The sequence below is a fragment of the Myxocyprinus asiaticus genome, chromosome 7, assembly GCF_019703515.2.
Source record: "Myxocyprinus asiaticus isolate MX2 ecotype Aquarium Trade chromosome 7, UBuf_Myxa_2, whole genome shotgun sequence".
Lineage (NCBI taxonomy): Eukaryota > Metazoa > Chordata > Actinopteri > Cypriniformes > Catostomidae > Myxocyprinus > Myxocyprinus asiaticus.
This window is the reverse complement of record NC_059350.1, coordinates 10,562,425-10,588,418: the sequence shown is the minus strand read 5'-3', so window position 1 is coordinate 10,588,418 and position 25,994 is coordinate 10,562,425. Positions and strand designations below refer to the sequence as shown.

General features: G+C 37.5%; 1 protein-coding gene across 2 annotated transcripts in view; it reads right to left on the bottom strand.

Annotated features, from left to right (window-relative positions):
- The window catches only part of LOC127443674 (glutamate receptor ionotropic, NMDA 2B-like), a 144,251-nt gene that overhangs the window by 42,488 nt on the left and 75,769 nt on the right, over nucleotides 1–25,994 (bottom strand). For both annotated transcript variants that reach the window (XM_051702426.1, XM_051702427.1), the window contains 3 exons: nucleotides 20,425–20,568; nucleotides 15,401–15,671; nucleotides 12,370–12,562 (listed from right to left, as the gene is read on the bottom strand). In XM_051702426.1, the coding sequence (XP_051558386.1) occupies nucleotides 12,370–12,562; nucleotides 15,401–15,671; nucleotides 20,425–20,568 (608 nt within the window). The remainder of the gene's footprint in view (nucleotides 1–12,369; nucleotides 12,563–15,400; nucleotides 15,672–20,424; nucleotides 20,569–25,994) is intronic.

The following is a 25,994-nucleotide window of genomic DNA, read 5'->3' as shown; positions in this document are numbered from 1 at the left end:
TCCACAGTTATTTTTTTTTACTGTATTACAGTAATAAAGATGCTGCTGTACAAGTCATTTTTAAATGAAAATCCACCAAAATAAAAGGAAGTATCAAAAGACTACTATGATGTTGTTTAAATAGTTTACAATTTAAATTTATTTTTTTCTGCATTGCGGCCATGAGAATTGAGGGATAAAATGTGTGTAAATGTCATGAAAATAATGTTACATTGTAAAAATGTAAAGATCTAAATACCAAATAAAATTTTTTAATAAAGTCTTATTTTCCATATACAAAATATATATATTTTTGTTTGTTTCTTTTGATTTTGGAGTAAAATAGGACTCCAAAACGAACATAACACATACACACACATATCTCACTTACAAGAAAGTACTACAGTACTACAGTACTAAGTCAGTTTACATACACCTTAGCCAAAGACATTTAAACTCAGTTTTTCACAATTCCTGACATTTAATGGTAAAAAACATTCCCTGTCTTAGGTCAGTTAGGATCACTACTTTATTTTAAGAATGTGAAATGTCAGAATAATAGTAGAGAGAATTATTTATTTCAGCTTTTATTTCTTTCATTACATTCCCAGTGGGTCAGAAGTTAACATACACTTTGTTAGTATTTGGTAGCATTGCCTTTAAATTGTTTAACTTGGGTCAAACGTTTTGGGTAGCCTTCCACAAGGTTCTTACAATAAGTTGCTGGAATTTTGGCCCATTCCTCCAGACAGAACTGGTGTAACTGAGTCAGGTTTGTAGGCCTCATTGTTCGAACATGCTTTTTCAGTTCTGCCCACAAATTCGGATTGTGGTCAGGGCTTTGTTATGGCCACTCTAAAACCTTGACTTTGTTGTCCTTAAGCCATTTTGCCACAACTTTGGAGGTATGCTTGGGGTCATTGTCTGTTTGGAAGACCCATTTGCAACCAAGCTTTAACTTCCTGACTGATGTCTTGAGATTTTGCTTCAATATATCCACATAATTTTCCTTCCTCATAATGCCATCTATTTTGTGAAGTGCACCGGTCCCTCCTGCAGCAAAGCACCCCCACAACATGATGCTGCCACCCCCATGCTTTACGGTTGGGATGGTGTTCTTTGGCTTGCAAGCCTCACACTTTTTCCTCCAAACATAACAATGGTCATTATGGCCAAACAGTTCAATTTTTTATTTATTAGACCAGAGGACATTTCTCCAAAAAGTAAGATCTTTGTCCCCATGTGCACTTGCAAACTGTAGTCTGGCTTTTTTTATGGCGGTTTTGGAGCAGTGGCTTCTTCCTTGCTGAGCAGCCTTTCAGGTTATGTCGATATAGGAATTGTTTTACTGTGGATATAGACACTTGTCTACTTGTTTCCTCCAGCATCTTCACTAGGTCCTTTGCTGTTGTTCTGGGATTGATTTGCACTTTTCGCACCAAACTACGTTCATCTCTAGGAGACCAAATGCATCTCCTTCCTGAGCAGTATGATGGCTGCATGGTACTATGGTGTTTATACTTGTGTACTATTGTTTGTACAGATGAACATGGTACCTTCAGGTGTTTGGAAATTGCTCCCAAGGATGAACCAGACTTGTAGAGGTCCACAATGTTTTTTCTTAAGTCTTGGCTGATTTCTTTTGATTTTCCTATGATGTCAAGCAAAGAGGCACTGAGTTTGAAGGTAGGCATTAAAATACATCCACAGGTACACCTCCTATCAGTAGCTAATTGGCTAATTGTCTAAAGGCTTGACATAATTTTCTGGAATGTTCCAATCTGCTTAAAGGCACAGTTAACTTAGTGTATGTAAACTTCTGACCAACTTGAATTGTGATATAGTCAATTAAAAGTGAAACAATCTGTCTGTAAACAATTGTTGGAAAAATTACTCATGTCATGCACAAAGACAAAACTATAGTTTGCTAATATTAAATCTGTGGAGTGGTTAAAAAATTAGTTTTAATGACTTCAACCTAAGTGTATGTAAACTTCTGACTTCAACTGTACATTATTGTAATGCCATGGTATTGTTTGAAATACCTTAGAGGACAATGTAAATACCATAGAATATAATCATAGTAATCAAGAAATTGCATATATCAATGTACCATAGTATTACCATTTGATACCATCACTGTACCATGGTACCAGCATAGTACTTTTTGTAAGGGCTACATAAAAAATCTGACTGAACATAGCTCAGACACACACCCCTCACTTACAAAAATTCCCCATGGTTTACACCTTTGAAATACCTTGGTAAATACCATTTGTATACTAATTTACACTCACGACCACTTTATTAAGAACACCTGTACACCTACTTATTCATACGATTATCTAATCAGCCAATCGTGTGGCAGTCGTGCACTGCATAAAATCAAGCAGATACAGGTCAGGCGCTTCAGTTAATGTTCACATCAACCATCAGAATGGGGAAAAAATGTGATCTCAGTTATTTCGACCATGGCATGATTGTTGGTGCCAGACGGGCTTGTTTGAGTATTTCTGTAACTGCTGATCCCCTGGGATTTTCACACACAGCAGTCTCTAGAGTTTACTCAGAATGGTGCCAAAAACAAAAAACATCCAGTGAGTGGCAGTTTTGCGGATGGAAACGCCTTGTCGAACCTTGAGGCGGATGGGCTACAACAGCAGAAGACCACGTTAGGATTCCACTTCTGCCAGCCAAAAGTAGAAAGCTGAGGCTGCAGTGGGCCTACCATCTGTGTACCTCAGCAGAAATCGAGATTCATCAGACCAGACTAAGTTTTTCCAGTCTTTAACTCTCCAGTTTTAGTAAGCCTGTGCCCACTGCAGCCTCAGCTTTCTGTTCTTGGCTGACAGAAGTGGAACCCAACGTGGTCCCATGCCGTTGTAGCCCATCCGCCTCAAGGTTTGAAGTGTTGTGCATTCTGAGATGCTATTCTGCTCACTAAAATTGTACAGAGTGGTTATCTGAGTTACCATAGCCTTTCTGTCAGCTTGAACCAGTCTGGCCATTCTCTGTTGACCTCTCTCATCAACAAGGCGTTTCCGTTTGCAGAACTGCCTCTCACTGGATGTTTTTTTGTTTTTGGCACCATTCTGAATAAACTCTAGAGCAGTGGTTCCCATCCCTGTTCCTGGAGGCCCCCCAACACATTTTGGAAATCTCCCTAATTAAACACACCAGATTCAACTCGTCAGCTCGTTAGTGGAGTCTCCAAGACCTGAATTGGGTGTGTCAGAAAAGGGAGATATACAAAATGTGCAGTGTTGGGTGGCTTCCAGGAACAGGGTTGGGAACCACTGCTCTAGAGACTGTTTTGCGTGAAAATCCCAGGAGATCAGCAGTTACAGAAATACTCAAACCAGCCCGTCTGGTACCAACAATCATGCCACGGTGGATATCACTGAGATAAAATACATTTCCCCATTCTGATGGTTGATGTGAACATTAACTGAAGCTCCTGACCCGCATCTGCTTGATTTTATGCATTGCACTGCTGCCACACGATTGGCTGATTAGATAACTGAATGAATAAGTAGGTGTACAGATGTTCCTAATAAAGTGATCGGTGAGTGTAGTTATCAAATTGTGCCATAGTATACATCAAAATACCATGGTATTACCATCTTATACCATCACTGTACTGAACCATGGTACTGCCACAGTACTTTTTAGTAATGGCTACACAGTTCATATAGTAACAAAATTAGACACACACATATCAACTTGCTGCAGTAGTTACTGCATACCACAGTGGTTAAATTCACACCTGATCTGTTTAACTTACACCCACAATCACAAATACTCAACACCATCAATTCCCACAAGGCCAGTTTGTTTTGATTCCTGACTCAAGAAAGTACAACCCCAAACTGCCATCAGACAGAAAGAAAGTGAGAGTATGTGTATAAGAGAGAGAGAGAGACCCACCAGCATATAAAATGCGTTACCATGGTGCCCACAACCATAGCAATCTCCAAGCAATCTGCTGTGTTGCCATGGGAACAGTAATCTCACCCAGGAGAGAGCAAGGGAGAAAGAGAGGAGGAGATATGGAGAGAGAGGGAGCATCTTGTGCACTTACAGCTAGACACATGATGCAGTGGAGAGCCATTTATCTGTCTCTATAAATACAAACAGATCGGTATTTGACATGACAGCCAAACAGATTTATCGTATCCAACGTTTTTCTGGTATTGATCTGAAATTGGAAAACTCGTCTTCAGATTTACTGTGCAACCATCCAAGGATCTATGATTTACTTGATGTCACATTCAAGCAGGGGCGGATTATGACTAGCAAATGCCCCGGGGCCAATTTTCATTTAGGGCCAACACATTTTTTTATAGTAAGATCACATTATAATAACAAACCATAAGATATGTATAAAAATCACGAGATCTATATAATGATGAGATCTATATAAGCAAGCTGCATATGTAAAATAAATCACACTTCAAATATATCTTTAAAAATTATATGTCAGTATTTTAAAAGCTTTTTTATTGTGGTGGACATGAATAGAATGGAATGATGATTGAGAGATATACCTCAAAAGCCTGTTGTATCATATCTGATACACACATTTTCAACACAATTTGTCTATAAAATAATGAAATTTTAAGTGAGCACATGTTGGTTGAATTCAATAAATACTCATTTTGAAATATCAGTAAAATATAATTGTTATTGTACTTTTTTCTTTATCAAAATCAGCAAAGATTTCGAATCAGAAAGACAAGTGAATCACAAAGTGATTTAGCCATTTTGGAAAATATTTTACTAGGTCTTCTACTTCCAGAAGAGCGTGGAAACTTTCACCAGGAGACAGTAAACAGTGTTATAGGGTTAAAGAGTGGCTCAGAAAATTTAATTAGAAACAGAAAGGCAAAAGGGTTCTATAAGAGAACTGGGGGCCCTCATAATCACAGGGGCCTGTTGAGGGGGCCTTGTATAAGCTGTGGGGCCCACATATTCAAGCTTTTATTAAATATTTGTTTTCAAAGTAGATGGACCGCTAGACCTTGCAGCCCAGGGCCCACCCAGGCCCCTGGTAGTCAAGGGCCCCTGGGCACTGGCCCCATTGGCCCAGTCCATAATTCACCTATGCATTCAAGGGTTTCCTCTTATATGTAATTTGTGTCCTGATTTAACATTTAATCTTTTAGCATTAAACTTTACGGCGTAAAATATAAACAGAGAAAGAAAGAAATATAGTTTAGATGAATAAAAAGATAAACAAACAAAAAACATTTTTCAAATGTACTTTTGATACTTAAAAGTTATCAAAATTCGGATGACTACCTTACCAAAAGTACTTTCTGAAACAAACTACTGCCTAATAACTTTAAAAGCAGAACAGTTGAAAAGAATATGTTTGCCATACAGGTCAACAGGGAACAGTTTTAAAAGACATTGAAAACTTGTGGGTGTGTATGAATACTTTATATTATTATTTCATTAGTGTCTTGGGGGTTGAGTGTAGTAATTACACAGTTTGGCCAGCAGAATTGGATTTTTTTTTTTTTATGTATCATCAACATGAGGGCGACAATAATCTGCAAAGGATTAATAATGTGAGAAGGCATTATGACATCACAATAACTAAACATGATTTAGGATTAACTGAACACCAATCAAATCATACTTTGGTTTCATATCCTGCACTCACACCCACCCACAGTAAAAATCACAACTGACAACTGGTGTATGTGCAAATTTATGCGTGTGTGGGCCAGTGGAAGTGCGTACAGACTTCTCTGAAAGTCTGTGTGCTTATGTATGCATTTTTAATTTAAGCAGGTTATAAACTGCGGGGTGAACCATAGATTAATTACCTTTACTCACAGAGGACACTATGTAATGATCAAACCCCTTCCCTAGGAAAGCCATTGGGCCTTATAACACAGAAATACATCCCCAACACTCATGCACTTTAATAAATAAACCTAGAAACACATGCAGATACATAGAAACACACTTTCACTCCTCCCTTTAAATTAACACAAACACACCTATGGGAAATGAACTGGATGTAAGCTTAAAGACAAGCATTTCGAAAAAGCGAGACTGTTTATTTGTATTTTGTATTCTATAGGTGTAACTGAGATGGCAAAAAATAAATGGAGACAGAAACAAAGTGTGACAGAGAACAGAAAATGGAGAGAAAGAAACAGAGGAAGATAAAGAATGGATTCAGCAGCAGGAGTGTATGACTGATATCCTGATCTACTTCCGTAGAGTTATTGTCAGCTACTTTCAGCAGTGGCCAAAAGCACAGCAACAACAAAAAAATTTCCACAACCACCTTATTAAGCTTTCTGGCCATCGGGTCTTCTGGCCATGCAATGAACCAGAGCCCCGTTGCCTGAGGGGCTACAATTAACTGAAGTAGAGAATAAAAGCACGCCGGCTTCACAGGTCTTAAGCGCCACAGCGGAGTCAAACCATCACAGAGACAAGCCACACATTCCCACATGGAAGGGAAGACACAACATATGTACACACTGACACACGTACAACATATCCTAACACAAAACAAAAGTCACTTTAACCAATAAGTTTTGTTCGTTTGTGCTAACACCTCTTGTGTTCCTGGTCAAAATTGACCGACCCACTAAGATTATTAATAAATATTATATTGCATACATTATCCCAAAATATTGTATTAGATCTTTTTGTCAACTTTTTTTTAAACATATTTAAATATATATATATAATATGTGTGTCTAATCCATTCCTTTCCAATGGCTGGTCACTTTAGACCAGAAACACCACAGGTGTAACAAAGTGAAATAAAAGCAATAACATTTTATAAAAATGATCGAAAAAAAAAATGTGTATGTTCAGATGCCCTGTGTGAACAAAGTCATGGAATTTTATTCCAACTGGATGAAATAAACTACAGTTTTCAGTAAAAAGAGAGAAAGAGAGAGAGAGAGAGAGAGAGAGAGAGAGAGAAAAAAGTGAATCGGTCAGTTTTTACTGGAACACAATATAAGGGTTAAAATACACATGAGTAAAAGCAACTAGTTACTGCAACTAGCTTATCGCTTATGGACCGTGTACCAAGATCTCAAAAATGTAGACAAGCAAAAAACTTAAACAACTATCAAATGCCAGTTTTGACAATTTATCCATAGATTAACCAGCAGACATACAGTATGGGTCATTGACAAATAAGTTTGTCCGAAGGAATAAGATTGAGAAATCTAGTCTGAAACACAAGTGTCAAGTTTGTAGAAATGTAATCTTCGTGTCTATGATGGCTTCATACATTTTTGAAAAACATTTTAAGCAATTTCTACAAAAAGTAAAAAAAAAAAAAAAAAATGAAGGGGTGTAGACATTAAATAAAAGATATTACATAACTTTCCTTGCATCCCAAATGCATACAAATGTACACAACTATTATAAAATGTAAAAAATATTTTTTTTACAAATATCAAGAATTTTTGAGTCACAAATATCAAGAAGTTTTTTAGGGGTTACTCCATTTTAAATAACCAAAATGTACCTTTTCATCTGATATTTTTTAAAAGTTCACACATAATCAGGGGCCTGGGTAGCTCAGTGGTAAAAGACGCTGGCTACCACCCCTGGAGTTCGCTAGTTTGCTAGTTCAAATCCCAGGGCATGCTGAGTGACTCCAGCCAGGTCTCCTAAGCAACCAAATTGGCCCGGTAGCTAGAGGGGATAGAGTCACATGGGGTAACCTCCTCGTGGTCGCTATAATGTGGTTCGTTCTCGGTGGGGAGTGTGGTGAGTTGGGTGCGGATGCTGTGGTGGATGGTGTGAAGCCTCCACACACACTATGTCTCCGTGGCAACGCGCTCAACAAGCCATGTGATAAGATGTGCAGATTGATGGTCTCAGATGTGGAGGCAACTGAGATTCGTCCTCCACCTCCTGGATTGAGGCGAATCACTACGTGACCACAATGACTTAAAAGCACACTGGGAATTGGGCATTCCAAATTGGGTGAAAAAGGGGGAAAATCCCCCCCCCATAAAAAAAAAAAATTCACACATAATCATGAGGGTCCTCTCTGTTTTTTGATATTGATATATTGATAATATTTGAAAGCAAAATTGTTTCACTGCTTTTTTTTTTTTATTTTTTTAAGAAATAATAATAAAAGATTATTCCAAAGTACTTATGCCATTATGTCTATTATGAAGAATATCAGAGACTTTTATTTTTTTTACTATATCTGGATGGTTTCACCACTAAGATATTTTTGAAATTAAGCCCCAGAAAAAATCTAAAAATTACTCTGAACTCAGAAATTGAAATCACTCTTCATCATAGTATATTTAGGTAATTATCTTGTGTGAATTGCATGTTTCATTAATTTTTGAATAACTTAATACATCCGGAAAAAAAAAGAAAAGAAATAAGCATCACGTCATTGAACCATATACTTCTTTTTTAACTATTTGGGTTGAAATCTAAAAACACAAAAAAGGAAGTGAAATTGGTAGAAAACAAGGTGAGCCTCTATGAAAAGTTAACAATGAGGCAATGCAATTTAATTCCAAGATTTTTTTTCCAAATATCCGTAATTGTTTTTTTTTTTTGAAAATGTTCAAATATGTCTTGATAATAATGTTTACGATAATTCCATAGCTGTCTTTTCATATTTCAAAAAAAAAAAAACAGGAAAATCATTTACTTTAAACATTCTAGTGTAAACAATTTTCTGCCAGAAAAAACCGGCACGTGTCCGTGCAAAAAATGTATTCAACATAAGTACGCCTGACCGCATTTAACCCCACTCTCACCCTTTATAGGGCATGTGTATCTAATCTAACCTTCTACTACCATGCCCGAAACCTTCAGCTGACCTTCACAGGAACCCCTTGAGGCTGTCTTGGGCCCTTAACCAGCACAGAACATGACCCATCCAGCTGAAAAGCCCTCCATCAACACTGACAGATCCACTGCGGAGCATGGTGGGTGTTCCAGAATGATAATATAGAATTTTGGAATGCCATTTAAATTGTCTCCATCATTGTGGAAATGGATCATTAGAGTCCTCCAGGGGTCACAGGGTCCAATGGTTCTCTTTCAGCCCACCTCATAATGCTGCCATTCAAAGGCCTCTTGTGTGTGCGTGTGCACGCATATGTGTGTGTTAGGTGTAAAGTGTCCCAGGTGTGTGCTGTAGGATGATCGAGAAACCCACACTCCCACAGGACTGCTATAAACAAAACAATTTTCTCTGTTTTGTACTTACGGCTACTTTTCCTCCTCCTAGTCTGTCTATTCTTGTGTTCCTGAATGTTCATAAGACATTAGAGTGTGCTCTCATCTTCTCATCAGCCACTTCAAAAAACCCACTTCAGCAGCTCTAAAGGCAACCCTAACACATCTGCCTAATTACACAAATACACTATCATGTTCTCCCAGAATCAGTGTCCGCTGTGTAACTGCTGTAAATAGACCACTCACAAAAAAGTGCTTTTGCCACTTAATTACTTGTTTTCCTCATCTAAACAAACAAAGCGTTCCATGACAACACAGCTATACATCTTCATAGCATGGTCCGCAGGCTACGTATGGTTCTGGAAACATTATAAATGTTTAATTGAACATTTAAATGAAACCATATCTTGTGTTTTATTAATGATTAATGATGCATTGATGTAGAATTCGATTAAATTCAGGAAGTATCATCGACTGGTCTTCTTCTAAGCTAAGCAATAGAATTAAATGTTCCTTTACATTAGATGCTTTAGAAAACAGATTAAAAATTTTGCATTGAATATTTTAAAGAGTGTGCTTTCAGAAATAGCAAAAGAAGTGATCGAAGGATTGTTGTGTCTCACATCAAACCAAAGTCCTCCACTGCAACACTTTAGATTTACAATTATGCATTTGACATTTATGCAAAGCATCTTGAAGTGCATTCAAGGTAAACATTTTATCAGTATATGCGTTCCATGGTAACTGAACTATGACCTTGGCTGTAACATTTTTTCAAATAGGGTTTCAAAAAGAAGAGAGAGAGAGAGAGAGAGAGAGGCCAGGCTCCCACTGTTGTTCCATTTGGCTTCCTAATCCTGCTCTGCCTCGAACATTCAATTAACTCCTCACCAGCAGATCAAATGACTGGCTAAAAGAGAGTGTGACTGCGCCTAAACGCTAATTAATACTTAGGAATCAATGCCCCTCAATACTAAATGTCAATTAACAGTACGAAAGAGAACAGAGCTGTTCAGATGAAAATCTCACTTTGGTATTACAATGGATATTTATGTTTCTAATATGAAAATAAAAGCCGGGGCCGGTACAGACATGTGGGCGTGGGCTGAATGTCAGAGGAGACGTAATGGGGAACGAAAAGTGAAAGGTGCTCAGTGACAAACACTTCAGCAAGCAACTACAGCAGACCCACATTGCCAGTAATATACTTTCTTTTCACTGTCTGTCCATTTGCTACTCTCACTCTTTCTTTCTCTTAGGGAAAATTCACCCAAAAATTTAAATTCTCTTATCATTTACTCACCTTCATGCCATCCCAGATGTGTATGACTTTCTTTCTTCTGCTGAACACAAATGAAGATTTCTAGAAAAATGTCTCCATACTATGCAAGTGAATGGTGGCCAGAACTTTGAAGGTCCAAAAAGCACATAAAGGAAGCAGAAAAGAAATCCATAAAACTCCATTGGTGATATGATAGGTGTGGGTGAGACACAGATCAATATTAAAGTCCCTTTTACTATAAATCTCTACATTCACTTTCACCATCACATTCTTCTTCATTTGTTTTTGGCGATTCATATTCTTTGTGCATATCGCCACCTACAGGGCAGAGAGGAGAATTTATAAAAGGACTTAACTATTGATATGTTTCTCACCCACAATTATCATATAGCTTCTGAAGATATGGATTTAACCACTGGAGCCATTTGGATTAATTTTATGCTGCCTTTATGTGATTTTTGGACCTTCAAAGTTCTGGTCACTATTCACTTGCATTGTATGGACCTACAGAGCTAAGATATTTTTCAGAAAATCTTTGTTTCTGTTCAGCATCTGGTATGGCATGAGGGTGAGTAAATGATAAGAGAGTTTTCATTTTTGGGTGAACTATCCCTTTAAGATGTTGACGGGATGGTTCATCGAAAAATTAAAATTATTTCATAATTTACTTACCTTCATTTTGTTCCAAACCCATATGACTTCCTTCCATCTGTGGAACAACAAAAGATTATGTAAGACAGAATACTAGTATCAGTCACCATTTACTTTCATTGCATCATTTTTCATACAATGAAAGTGAATGGTGACTGAGACGAACATTCTGTCTAAAATCTCCTTTTTTGTTCCATCAAGAAAAAGAAAGTCTATGGGTTTGGAACAACATGAGAGAGTAAATGATAACAGAATTTTCATTTTTGTGTGAACCATCCCTTTATTGTGTAAAGGAGTGTAAAGCTACTGTATAATAGTCTGTTGTTAAATATAAAATGATGCTACAAATTTGGCAATAAGATGTTTTGTTACATGGCTCTCTGGAACACTTGATTCTGAGTGGTCAACCGTGACATTCTGCAGTCAAATATTTTTGTATAATGACCGTTAAGCTGTATACGTAAGTGTCCATTGTAACAGGCAACTCATTTCCTAAAGTATATACTGTAGCTGTGCTACCTTTATATCTTTCATATCATTCTGCTGTCTCTTTCTTCAACTCTTGAAGTATGTATTTTTTACATATTTGGAAAGTGGTTATGTAATAAGCATACATTTAGTACAATAATGTAGAGTCATTATCGCAAAATAAACCCCTTCAGGGTCATATGTGTCCTTAATTTGTGATAATGACCAGCAGATTGTAGATTATCCCTTACATATTGGTTGACAAAATTTGAGTATATCAAAATTCAGTTTTAAAGCAAGCCAGTCTTATTGGTGACCATTTTGGTAACTCCCCTGGGCATGTAAGTACAGCTCTAATCTACTTGAATGGGAAAAGACAGTCTCTTATAATATCTCTTAAAATATCCATAACATGTCAAATCACCAATAAAATTGGACAAAAAAATGCATCATAATGTTTTAGAGTAAGGGCTGTCATATAGCCCAGGCAATGCCTTTGCCAATGAAAGCTTCTTTTCCAATAGCTGCAATGTTGAGCTTTGCAATTTCTTCAATAATTTCATTTTTATACTGTCTCTGAGTAGTAGTGGCGTGTTTGTGTGTCTGCTTGTTTGTACACCTGTATAGGGTTGTTCACCCTTTAAAAACACTCCATTTGTCTGGAAACCCTTCTAAAGCAGGTGTTGTAAAAGTGTGGATGTCTGCAAGAGTGCCTGCATGTGTGTATAATTGCCGATCATAGGTGTCAGAGTTTGAACCCTGGCACCCCGCTAGGCCTGACTCACCTCAGCACCTCGTTGGGGTTTCCTGACTTGCTGCCTTTCTTGTCAGGTGTGCCGTGACATCCAGACTTAAGCAGCGTGTGAGGACCCCGATCCAGCATCATTGTAGAGGTTGCCATGGCAATAATGGCTACAGCATCACGCACTCGAGCCTCCAGACCATAGTCCCACTCATCGTAGGAAACCGAAATCAAACCTGAGAGAAAGAAAGAGTATATTTAGTACAAGGAACACAATATACAGTATTTTGCTAGCTTTTTAATATTTATCTTCAAACTAATTACACTCTAACACCATGTCCTAATCAGGTGCAACTTCATACATTTCCATTGTCAAGTAATTCTTCTGTCCACACTGAAAGCGAAAATGCTGTGCAAAGCAGCACAATGAGCCAATCAAATATATTTTATGTTTAAGGGTGCCTACATATTAGGGAAAGCTCAGACGAAGCATTTGATGGATAAGAATGCATCAACTCTATGTGGAGGTTGTGGAAAGTTTTAAATCAAGAGGGCATACAGTGAATTGGATTTCAGCAGGATCCAATCAAGGAATGTCAATGTCAAAGTGTGTTGCGGCAAATGTAGAAATGTTAAATCTTCTTCCCTCTCCATCCTTCTGACGTACCATCCCCATGGAATGCAATACCTTCACACCATATCAGGTACAATTATGAAGAGTGGGATTTTGGACCAATAGGATTTCACGGTGAGCAGGGCTACTTCAAGCGACACCATAGAAATAGAAATCTATAGGGAAATGGAAAATGGAAATCTACTGGGTTGCGATAAAGCACTGCGATATAGCGAAAAGCAATAAATGGTATCTCTTCCATCGCTTCACATTATTTTAAATGCTATGGATTTCCAGCGTCAAGTAATTTGTCAGTCCACAATGAAAGGGAAAATGCTGTGCTATGCAACACAATAACAGCTAATCAAAACATTTATGAATTCACCTACAATAACACCATCCAAAACTGTCAGAAATTTGAGGGTAAACATGGAAGACCAGCTCAATTTCATGTAAATTTGCACTCTGCAACATTAGGAAGATAAGACCCTTCCTCTCTGAACATGCTACACAAGTCCTTGTTCAGTCTCTTGTCACATCTAGACTGGACTACTGTAATCCTCTTTTAGCCTGCATTCCTGCATGTGCGATCAGGCCTCGGCAAATGATCCAGAATGCAGCAGCATGGCTAGTCTCCAATGAACCCAAGAGACCGCATGTTACACCCCTCCTAGTCTCTCTCCACTGGCTGCCAGTTGCTGCACTTATCAAGTTCAAGGCTCTGATGCTGGCACACAGAACAGTCACTGGGTCTGCACCAGCTTACCTACAATCATTCTGAAGAGCTACGTTCCCACCAGAAGGCTGCAAATGAGCAGCACCTTGAGGTACCAACACAAGGAGGCACCAAATCACTTTCCTGGACTTTCTGCTTCACTGTACCTCGATGGTGGAATGACTTTCCAACACCATCCTTGAAGCTGACTCCTTCTCTGTCTTCAGAAAATGGCTAAAGACACAACTTTTTCATGAGCATTTGACCATACACTCATAATAAAAAATACTGAGCACCAAAGGTGACCCATCTGGACTATTTTGAATTATTTTTGTATATAAACATGCACTAGACAGACATCTTTGACCGCTGTCATGTATCTGGCAATGCTTTTAAAAGATGCGTTGTCAAGTTACAACACTGAAAAGTTGAAGTCATTCAGTTTTATTAAGCTGCTGTGCCTCTTGTTGTTTTAAGCACAAACGTGTCCTGGAAACATGCACTAGATGGACGTCTTTGACCGTTTTTATGTGTTTCCAGCAATGTGATACTGTATGTGTGTGCATCTATTCACCATGCTTTGGACTATGTATGTGAATTTATTTTGGCTCATATCAGCGTGGATTGCTTGTAAACCAGTCATAATGCGATTCAAGCTTTGCAAAGGAACTGTTATTGAAGGATGGGACAGTTAAAAACACTTGGACATGATCAAAAACTTAAGTAAACCATTTCATTCATGAATATTTCAAATGTCATGACTGTTTGAAAGTTTATAGTGCTTGAGAACATTTGTGCTCGAGATGAACAGTTTAATGCAGGGGTTTCAAACTCGGTTCCTGGAGGGCCACAGTCCAGCAGAGTTTAGCTCCAACCCTAATTAAACACGCCTGAAGCAGCTAATCAAGGTCTTCAGGAGTGCTTGAAGATTACAAGGAGGCATTTTGGAGTAGGGCTGGAACTAAACTCTGAAGGGCTGCGGCCCTCCAGGAACTGAGTTTGACACCCCTGGTTAAATATATTCGGATGGAATATGTTGGATGTGCATTATGTGTAAACCCTGAAATGTTGTTTTATAATATTGTGGAGCTTGTTCTTTCTTTTCCATTTGAGTTTCAAATATGGCTGTATTTGAGGGGCTGCATGGTGTTAGCCAATCATAACAGTGGAAGTTTTAATGCTTTATATTGAAGTTTTAAGGAGGAGCTTAGGCCAAAACTGAGCGTTTCAGACAGAGGGCCAGAGACAGGGATGTGAATTATGACTGTTTTGGTGCAAAAAAAACTTTACTAACATTATCAGTGGTCCTCAGGGAAGATAAGAAAATTAGTAAAAAAATTTAAAAAAAGAGCATTTCAAGACCCCTTTAAGATGAATCGCTTATATTGTAACCTTCCTCATTTTGTTAGTCTCTTTGGATAAAAGCATCTGCTAAATGAATAAATGAATAAATGTAAATTATATTTAATATACAACAATGTGGATCAGGATTTTGGACCAGTCAGATTTAAATGTGAGAGGGGCTACGTTTTGTGGTCAAGACTTGTTAGGCAAAAACTCAGATTTCTATGGAAGAGATAGCTTTTATTGCTTGTTGCTTTATCGCGTCACGTCTGATTAGAGCACAGTGTAATTCCTACATGAATAAATATTCTTCGCTCTTATAACTTTGTCTCTGAATACCCTGCCTAACTTCAATGTTTTCCACCTACTGTTAGACCTTTCTATCCATCGTTTTGATCATACCTGTTGGAAAGACGTTGGGTACATTATCTGCGTCCCCAGCCACCAGAGAAGGTACAATCCAGGTGTACCCGTAACCAGTGAGGCCCACTGAATGTGCCACCTCAAAAATGGTTGTGGCTTCTTCTTTAGTACAGTAGAGTAGTATTACAGGACTTTGGAGCTTCTTCAATTGGTTCTGGATCTTTGAGTCGCCATCATCTACTGACATGTCCAACAGCAGCACCTCTTCCAGCTCCCAGCCAACAAAACTGTTCTCGACAGTACTCCGGATCTAATAGACAGAAAAACAGAGAGAGAAAAATTACAAAATGTAATGTCCTGCAACACACGTCCTGCTGTTCCCAGCTCTCCCTTACAACTATTCTCTTTTGTTCTCTAGATAGAAAGAGAAGACAAAAGTTGAAAGACATGGAGAATGACAAAGAAAACAAGAGAGAGAGACAAAGAGAGAGTGAGGAACATTTGATATAGAGGAATACAATTAAAAAGTGAATTTTCCCATCATGCACCTCTTCCAAATACCAGTGCACAAAACATTCCTTCATCTGTAGGCTATTGATAGAGACAAACCTAACCTACAATTCAAAATGTCTCTCTCCAGCCTACAAAACCATTCCTTGTGCTGTTTTATGCCTGTAGAGAACAGAGAAATTTAACTACATTTCCTCATTCAATACAATTGTTAAAACACAAGCCCACGATATGCTTTCCATTATAGTCTGTAGAAGAGAGAACTAGAAGAATATGAAATTATTATAATAATAAATGATTCTTGTTATGCATGACTGTACATCTCTGTATTGCCTAATATTTCCAACCATTTTGACAACCTTGCAAACTGCATTGACAGTATTAAGTGTATTTATGAGTGGCCAGTGCCAGTAATAATACTTTGATTAAACGATACTGTACAGATATTCTCACATACATAGTTACTGTTATGGGTGTGCAGCGAAGCCATGTCTGTATCTGTACCTGTTGCTAATTGCTATGGCAAAAGTATCTGTATCTGTACATCCAGATAGAACCAGATGTGGGCGGGGCTTAAATCGGAAGTTCATCAAAACTAAATAAAATGCCAATTTTAAATTTAGCTGTATTACATTTATAGTTTATGAATAAAATATGCCTTTTATATGCCTAGTGATAAAATATTAAGAATAAGAAAAAGAATACTATTATTATTATTATTATTAAATTATTAGGCTATTAGTATTTAATTTTATTATTATTTAATTTTGTTTTTTTTTTTCTTACCAGATGAAGCTGAGTATGTAGGCTACATTAACTGAAAATTTTGTTAATTGTGGTTTCTCCTTGTTTTTCTGACATTAATATCTGCTGAATTTTCGTATATGTCCGATTTCGTTTGTCATCCGTGCATGTCTAAAAACTTTATAACACTGCGCTCAGGTTGGTTTAAGAATACATGGGAATCCTTACTTGTGAAACATTAATATAGACATTTCAAGAAGTGGAAAATGTATATGATATAGTATCTGAGTTAATGTTACTCTTGACGAGCTCAGATTTCTGTGACTTGTAAAATAAACGGAGACTGCAAATGGAGTCGAGAACGCAGCCATCCGATTTGAAATCATACCGTATTTTCATTCATAAGGTTAACACTTTAGTAAAATTGGCTTCAGTTCACAGTTCACATTTTTTCCATTATTTGGATGAATTCGTTATTCGTTTTGAAGCCAATATTCGTGCCTTTCCGAAAAAGGTATTTGGCTTCTGGCACATACCTAGTTACTGTAATCTAATTACTTTTTAGTAGTGTTACACATTAAAGTTTCAATTCTTGTTATTAGATTATACAGTTAATTACTTAACTTACCCAACACTGACCATGTTATATGCATGGTCTTTTACAAGGTTCTTCAAAAATACCATGGTATTACCATGATACCAAGTGAAAAGACATGGCATGCACTTTGAGGCCAACAGGATCACAAAATACTGAAGAGAAGATAACAGTGCAGGATCTGTGGCAGCCCAGGACACTGCAGAAGATGAAGGGGCACAAACCGCACCGGTCAATGTTGGTAAAGAGTGATTGGAATCGCCTGAACCAATGTTGCACACTGGCCTCACTAATAGATGATAAAGAATCTGGCTACACTAGAAAAACATCAAGAGCTGGCTGCATGAAACTACTCAGGAAGGAAAGCCTCCTCTGGACTTCTACCGGCCTCTATTTGCATCGCCCTAAGCTTGCAAACAAGCTTTGCTTTTATAGTTGTTTAACTTAACCATCATTTATAAAGGGGCTGTTGTGTCTAGCATAAATTAAAAGGGTAGACGCCACTATTATTGAGTTTTGTACAGGGCTAAAAGCACAAATTGTGAGAAATGAGTGGTGAATGACCAGCAAGATGGTTAAATCCGAAATGATAAGAGATCAAATTGGAGAGGAAAGGAGCATTTTTTACAATAGGAGTGAAGCATAGTGAAGATGGGGAGAGGATGTGAGCATTAATTTTGACAGCTGCCCCAACATCCATAAGATAGAGGAGAGGAAGAGAGCATTAGCTGAGACAGGAGCATTGGCAAACTCCTGATGATGAAAGAAGCAAGCACTGCAGCGCCTTGCTCCCCAGCAGCAGCATTAGGGTGAGAACCGCACCAGCTAGAGTTGCATTAGTTATCGGCAGTGAAGCGGACAGCAGTTCGGTCTCCAATCTCAATTTGGCTAAATTGGTGCAGTTTTGAACAGGGAAGTGTTTATGCACCCTGATGAGGCCAGTCTACTGAATTAATTTTTACTAACTGATATTAGTAACATTGTGATGTGGGATTAAATGAAGCTGATTAACTGTCTCTAAGGCGACTTTACACAGCCAAGTTAAGGCCGCTCTGCACCTTCTTACATTTTTGTGTAACATGCAATGCAGCAATTGCTCTGACCCACCTCAGCCCCTAGTAAAGGCAGTTCTGAAGCTGCTTTGATTCTTTGTAAATAAAATGCAGCATTAAAACAGTATTAAAGGGATACAATATAGTCAAATACTTTTTTGTTCACACAAAAAAGAAAATTCTCTTATCATTTACTCACCCCCATGCCATCCCATCTCATCCCAAACCATGACTTTTTTCTTCTGCAAAACACAAATGAAGATTTTTAGAAGAAAATCTCAGCTTTGTTGGTCCTTTCAATCCAAGTGAATGGAGGCCAGAAATCTGAAGGTCCAAAAAGATGATAAAAGCAGTATAAAAGTATTCCAGTGGTTAAATCCATATCTTCAAAAGCGATATGATAGTTGTGGGTAAGAAACAGATCAGTATTTAAGTCCATTTGTACTATAAATCTACTATAAAACTAAACAGGTGCAACATTTGACTTTCAGACGTGAAAGTGGAGATTTATAGTAAAAGGACTAAACATTTATCTCTTTCTCACCCACACCTATCATATTGCTTCTGAAGACATGGATTTAACTACTGGAGTTGTATGGATTACTTTTATGCTGCCTTTATGTGCTTTTTGGAGCTTGAAAATTCTAGTTACCATTCACTTGCATTGAAAAGACCAACAGAGCTGAAATATTCTTTTAAAAATCTTCCTTGGTGTTCAGCAGAAGAAAGAAAGTCATACACATCTGGGATGGCATGAGGGTGAGTAAATGATGAGATCATTTAAATTTTTGTCTGAACTATCCCTTTAAACTTTGTTTTTGTCATGATAGAACAAATATTTCACAATTTAAAGTTTAATATTTTAAAGTATAATTTCACATTTTCATTTATTTTATATTTCTGTATTTCATAATTACATTATTTTTGCAATTGTAATTGCTGTGTTAATACATTTATATAAAACACTTTTTATGTATTTCACTTCAGATGCAGCTTCTCTGCCACATTTGCAGTGTAAAGATGGCTTAACTCCATTTAAAAAGAGAAAACAGATGCTCTTATCAGGGTAAAAATTTCAGTTTGTTCAGTGAGATTAAACATATCTATAAAGTGGCTCCAAAAAGTATTTGTCCGCTTAAGCCACACTTAAAATAAATGAATGTTGTTGCATTAGATAACAAAATATCAAACCATGTGGCATTTATTTTAAAGAAAAATTGATAAGAAGATACGTTTCAAGCAAAAAATAAATAAATAAAAATGAAGAAGAATCAAAATAGATAAAGTATACTGTTCAAAGTGAAAACAAACAGGTCATTTTCTGGTTGCCAAATTTTAGTGGAACATGTCCATAGATAACAGGGTCGTTTCTGAGCATATAGGGGCCCTAAGCAAATTCCTACTTGGAGAATAAAAAAATATATATATAAAAGCATATAAAGGTCCAGAAAGCATATAAAAGCAGCATTAAAGTAATCCATATGACTCCAGTGGTTAAATCCATATCTTCAGAAGCAATATGATAGGAGTGGGTGAGAAACAGATCAATATTTAAGTCCTACAATAAATCTCCACTTTCACATTCTTCTTCTTTTGTTTTTGGTGATTCACATTCTTTGTGAATATCGCCACCTACTGGGCAGGGAGGAGAATTAATAGTAAAAAGGACCTTATAATGATCTGTTTCTCACCCACACCTATCATATCGCTTCTGAAGACATGGATTTAACCACTGGAGTCAAATAGATTAATTTTATGGTGCCTTTATGTGCTTTTTAGACCTTCAAAGTTTTGGCCACCATTCACTTGCATTTTATGATCCAAAAGAGCTGAAACATTAATCTAAAAATCTTCATTTAGCTGATTTTAATGTACAACACCTTGGTCTACTTTGTAGTTTTTAAAGTGCTTTATAAATAGATTTGACTTTGACTAAAATTTAGAACTGAGACTTATGAAGACACAGACTTTAATATCAAACAGCCTGTATGAACACTCAAGAATATCACTGTCAAAACATTTAAATGAAGTCTAAGAATATACTTTTTGAGATTTTAGGTTTCCTAAAATCTTGCAACTAGACTGAAACTGAAGTGGAACCAAACGGGAAAGAACCAGACTGAAGAACCAAATAAACAAAAAAAGAAGAAAAAGTTTCTCACCCGGTTAACAAAGTCCTGGTATCCAGGGTAGTAGGTGGTGACGATGGAGAATATGTACCAGTCATATTCCTCCATTATATTTAGCATGACAGAGGCTTGCTGCTCTATAGAGGGACCAAACTGGAAGAACATGGAATGGTCATCCTGAAAGAAACAAAGACAAACATGTTTGAGAAGACAACAGAATCAAGGGGAAATATATTATAGCAGGACATTAGTACTGTAGATGCCTTAGAACAGATGCCTTAGAATCATCTGATATTGCTTAAGGAAGCAGCTTTTACACTGGAAATTAAGTGGCCCCCAAACACACTAAAATGGCTTATTTTACAAAAGTAAACAAAAAAATCAATCAAACACTGAAATGTATTAAAATATGAAATGGATAGGCCCAGTAATATGCTAAATAATTCAGTCTTTGGTTTCAATCTTGAATTTCAATGGTTTCATGCTCTCAGCAGCCAATAATTAAAAGCAGAAAACACACTGTGGTCAACACAGACTCTGTTTATCCTTATTACAAAATAACTTATGTGTAATGTAGTCAGAATCATATTTTCTTTCATCTTGCTTAGATTTTCAAGGTTTTTGAGGATGAGGTCATGCCACCTGCCATGGTGTTGGAATCTACATAATTTGGCTTTTACCAAGTGACTAAAATACCATAGAGCTTGATTGAATGCATAGCCTTGTCAACAACACAAGATAGATAAGCCTGTTTATTTTGCTATCCAAACTATGCATGATTAGATGGTTAGTTGCATTTTATCATTAGATTTCAGCATTTTTTTAAGCATCATCTTCAGAAGCGAGATGATAAGTGTGGGTGTGAAACAGATCAATATTTAAGTCCTTTTTTACTATAAATCTCCACTTTCACTTCCACATTCCTCTTCTTCTTTTTTTTTAAAATGTATTTATTTATTTTTGGTGATTTGCATTCTTTGTGAATATCGCCACCTACTGGGCAGGCAGGAGAATTTATAGTAAAAAAAGGACTTAAATATTTATCTGTTTCTCACTCACACTTATCATATAACTTCTGAATACATGGATTTAACCACTTGAGTCATATAGATTTCTTTTTTGTTGCCTTTTTGTGCTTTTTGGACCTTCAAAATTCTGGTGAACTATCTCTTTAATTAACAAGGCCTAGAATAGAATTTTAAGAAATACATAAAATGCTACAAACTTAAAAAAAAAATTTGTAATTATATATTATATAAATATTTATTTAATCCTTTATTATAGAGTTTTTTTTTTTTTTTTCATGTCTGAATTTTGGTGGCATTTTTGTCCCTGGAATTGCACATTTGAAAGAGAAAAATTTGAATTTGCCTGTTAAATCATACATTTTTTTAACCAAACTCAATTCTGAATATTTTCTTCTCTGCTTCCAACCTATACCAAGGACAAAGCATCAAGCCAAAAGGTGAGGTTTATTTATTTTTATTCCTTACACTATTGTAACCTGTGGACATTTGGATGAAGGAAGCAGGGATCAGATCGAAGGATGTGAGACAGAGGGTAGAGAAACATGAACTCATAGATCTGACCCCACCAGCACCACTGAAGATCAGATCAAAGCACCTGAACTAGACACAGATCAATCCCTTTACATGGACTAAATGACCACTTCACTTCTAAACCAAAAGTTAAATTTCATGCCGTTTAAATGTCAAACTGAAACATCTACAGAACATTGGCGATAATAAATGATAAATGATTTGTATAAATATATACCAAATGCCTGTAATAAGCATAGTAATGAATTGCATCTAAAATGCATACACCGATGTGTGTGTGTGTGAGCTGCCGGTAAGTAAGCCAATAAGTTTTATGTAATGCACACATGTATGAGTGTACACATGAATGTACGTACATTGATGTATAGGTCTAAACGGGCCTGTAAATGATTGTTCTGTGTGTGTATTCATGTGTGAAGTTGATCGTAGGCGTTTGCCATGTTAGTCATGCTGCATGGCCAAATCTCTCTGTCTCTTTCTCTTTCAGGTTTCTGTGCTCCACTCAACATCAAAGCCACTCTCCTGGAGTCCGAGATGGACTGATCCGTTACCTTTATTCAGCTTTAATGAGGTAACAACACTGACAAGAGGTGGGAGAGGGGATGTTAACGCTGACCAAAGCACACATGAGAAAGACTGTCAATGTGGTGCACATGTGAAATTATACACATTGCCTCTCATCTTCAACTGTACATTTAACCCAAATACACTCTCTTGTCCCCAGACTGTAAAACAATTCTTGTCAATTCACCTAAAAAATTTGCTTCATGTGGTGACACAATAAACAAGCTTTATTAAAATAAAATATATATACAGTATATATATATATTATTTAAAGGCATAGTTCACCCAAAAATTAACATTCTCTCATCATTCACTCACCTCATGCCATCCCAGATGTGTATGACTTTCTTATGATTTTATGATTTTAATAAGAATATCTCAGCTCTGTATGTCTATACAATGCAAGTGAATGGTGGCCAGAACTTTGAAGGTTCAAAAAGCACATAATGGCAGAATAGAAGTAATCAAAATGGCTCCAGTGGTTAAATCCATATCTTCAGAAGCAATATGATGAGTGTGAGTGGTTAAATCCATGTCTTCCGAAGAAATATGATAGGTGTGGGTTAGAAACAGAAGACTATTTAAGTCCTTTTTTTTTTTTTTAACCATAAATCTCCATTTTCACTTTCACCTCCACATTCTTCTTCTTTTGTTTTTGGCAATTTGCATTCTCCATGCAAATCTCCACCTTCTGGGCAGGAAGGTTTGAATGTATCCACTGAAGTCATATGGATTATTTTTATGCAGCCTTTATATGCTTTTTTGAGCTTCAAATTTCTGGCCACCATTCACTTGCACTGTATGGACCTACAGAGCTGAAATATTCTTAAAAAAATCTTCATTTGTGTTCAGCAGAAGAAAGAAAGTCATACAGATCTGGGATGGCACGAGGGTGAGTAAATGATGAGAGAATTTTCATTTTTGGGTGAACTATCTCTATGACTGATTAAACCCAACAATAGAAGGTTACACTAACAAAAGTAATTTTTAAAGATCAGATGAGGTAAAAAAAAAAAAAAAAAAAAAATTAATAGCTCATTAAAGGGAAAATGTTTTAATTCTGGAATCATTTACTCATCCTTACGTTGTTCCAAGTCAATTTGACTTCTTTCCTCTGTGGAACACAAAAGGAGATGTTAGACAGAATGTCAGCCTCAGTCACCATTTAGTTTCATCTCATTTTGTGTTCCACAGAGGAAAGAAAGTAATACAGATTTGGAACAACATGAGGGAGAATAAATGACAAAAAAATATTTAAGTTTTCACTTTTTACAGTGCATGAAACACAGTTCAACACCCATTTGTCTTCAGTGAACAAGAATAGGGATTTGTGATGTCAGACGAAAAGGGACGTCATTTCAGAGGTAGAACTAATTATTACATTTTGATACATTTCAATTTTAATATCTTTGGAATAAAGTGCACCAATGAATCATGCACAATAAGACCACAGACATACATTCAGTTTATACACACACTCACTGAGAACTTTATTAGGTACACCTGTACATCTACATCATGCGATCATCTAATTAGCCAATCATGTGGCAGAAGTGCAACGCATAAAATCACGCAGATACGGGTCAGGAGCTTCAGTTAATGTTCACATCAACCATCAGAACAGGGAAAAATTTGATCTCTGTGATTTCGACCGTGGCATGATTGCTGGTGCCAGATGGGCTGGTTTGAGTATTTCTGTAACTGCTGATCTCCTGGGATTTTCACGCACAACAGTCTCTAGAGTTTACTCAGAATTGTGCCAAAAACAAAAAACATCCAGAGAGCGGCAGTTCTGAGGACGGAAACACCTTGTTGGTTAGAGAGATCAATGGAGAATGGCCAGACTGGTTCGAGCTGACTGAAAGGTTATGGTAACTCAGGTAACCACTCTGTATAATTGTAGTGAGCAGAATAGCATCTCAGAATGCACAACACATCGAACCTTGAGGCGGATGGGCTACAACAGCAGAAGACCATGTCAGGCACTTTACTAGGACCACAGTGCTCCTAATAAAGTACTCTGTGACTGTATATACTGTATAAATACTGTATATATACTCCATTTTGATGTCAAATCTCAGACTTGTATGTGATACATCATGATGGCACCGCAGATGGCTGGCTCGGTGTGGGGGGCGCTTCTATTGTTTTGTTGTTTTTGTTTGTTTGTCCTGTGTTTAGTAATCTTTTTCCAGTCAGTTTTACCAGAGATGAACTGCTGAACATTCGACAGCTTATACCAGACAGTCTTTTCCCAGTTTTTGAATATTCAGACGTTTTGCTAGACATTTTAGTTGGAGGCGCGGAAGAAGATGAACCAGACAGTGATCAGAGAGTCCCAAAGCTGCTCTAGGGACAGAGCGATATGCATCCTTTATTGTTGTGTAACAGTGATCCAGTATGTTCCTGTCTTTGGTGGGGCATGTGATGTGCTGTTTGTATTTGGGCAGTTCACGTGTGAGATTTGCTTTGTTAAAATCCCCAAGAATAATGATAACTGAGTCCGGGTATTTTGTTCTGTGTCTGTGATTTGATCAGCCAGCTGTTGCAGCGCCGCATTCAAACATGCGTTTGGCGCGATATACACACTCACCAGAATAAATGAGGAAAACTCCTGCGGTGAGTAGAAAGGCTTACAGTTAATAAAGAGCGCTGTGATGTTCAGGAGACACAGGCGAGGAAGACGAGCTGGTGCGCTGGTCAAACTCTGTCGGCGGGGCTTTTGAACAACGCTGCCGAGCATTCATCCCGTGAATCTCCACTCTCTTCCTAACAAACCGGACGAACTACATCTCCTCACCCGCACAAACAAGGACTTTTCAAACTCTGGTGCCTTGTGCTTCACAGAAACCTGGCTGAGTGAAGCCATTCCGGACAGCGCGTTACATCTGCCGGGCTTCCAGCTGTTCAGAGCAGATCGCATCGTGGAGTTAACAGGGAAAACGAGAGGCAGTGGAACATGCTTTTACATCAAGTGACAGTTGGTGTACAGATGCAGCAACGTTAAACAGGATGTGCTGTCCTAATTTGGAAGCGCTCTTTATTAACTGTATGCTTTTCTACTCGCCGCGGGAGTTTTCCTTGTTTATTCTGGTGAGTGTGTATATCACGCCAAATGCGTGTTTGAATGCGCCGCTGCAACAGCTGGCTGATCAAATCACAGACACAGAACAACAATACCCGGACTCAGTTATCATTATTCTTGGGGATTTTAACAAAGCAAATCTCACACGTGAACTTCACAAATACAAACAGCACATCACATGCCCCACCAGAGACAGGAACATACTGGATCACTGCTACACAACAATAAAGGATGCATATCGCTCTGTCCCTAGAGCAGCTTTGGGACTCTCTGATCACTGTTTGGTTCATCTTCTTCCAACCTACAGGCAGAAATTAAAATCAACCAAGCCAGCAGTAAGGACTATAAAGAGATGGACTAATGAAGCAGAGCAGGAACTACAAGCCTGCTTTGAT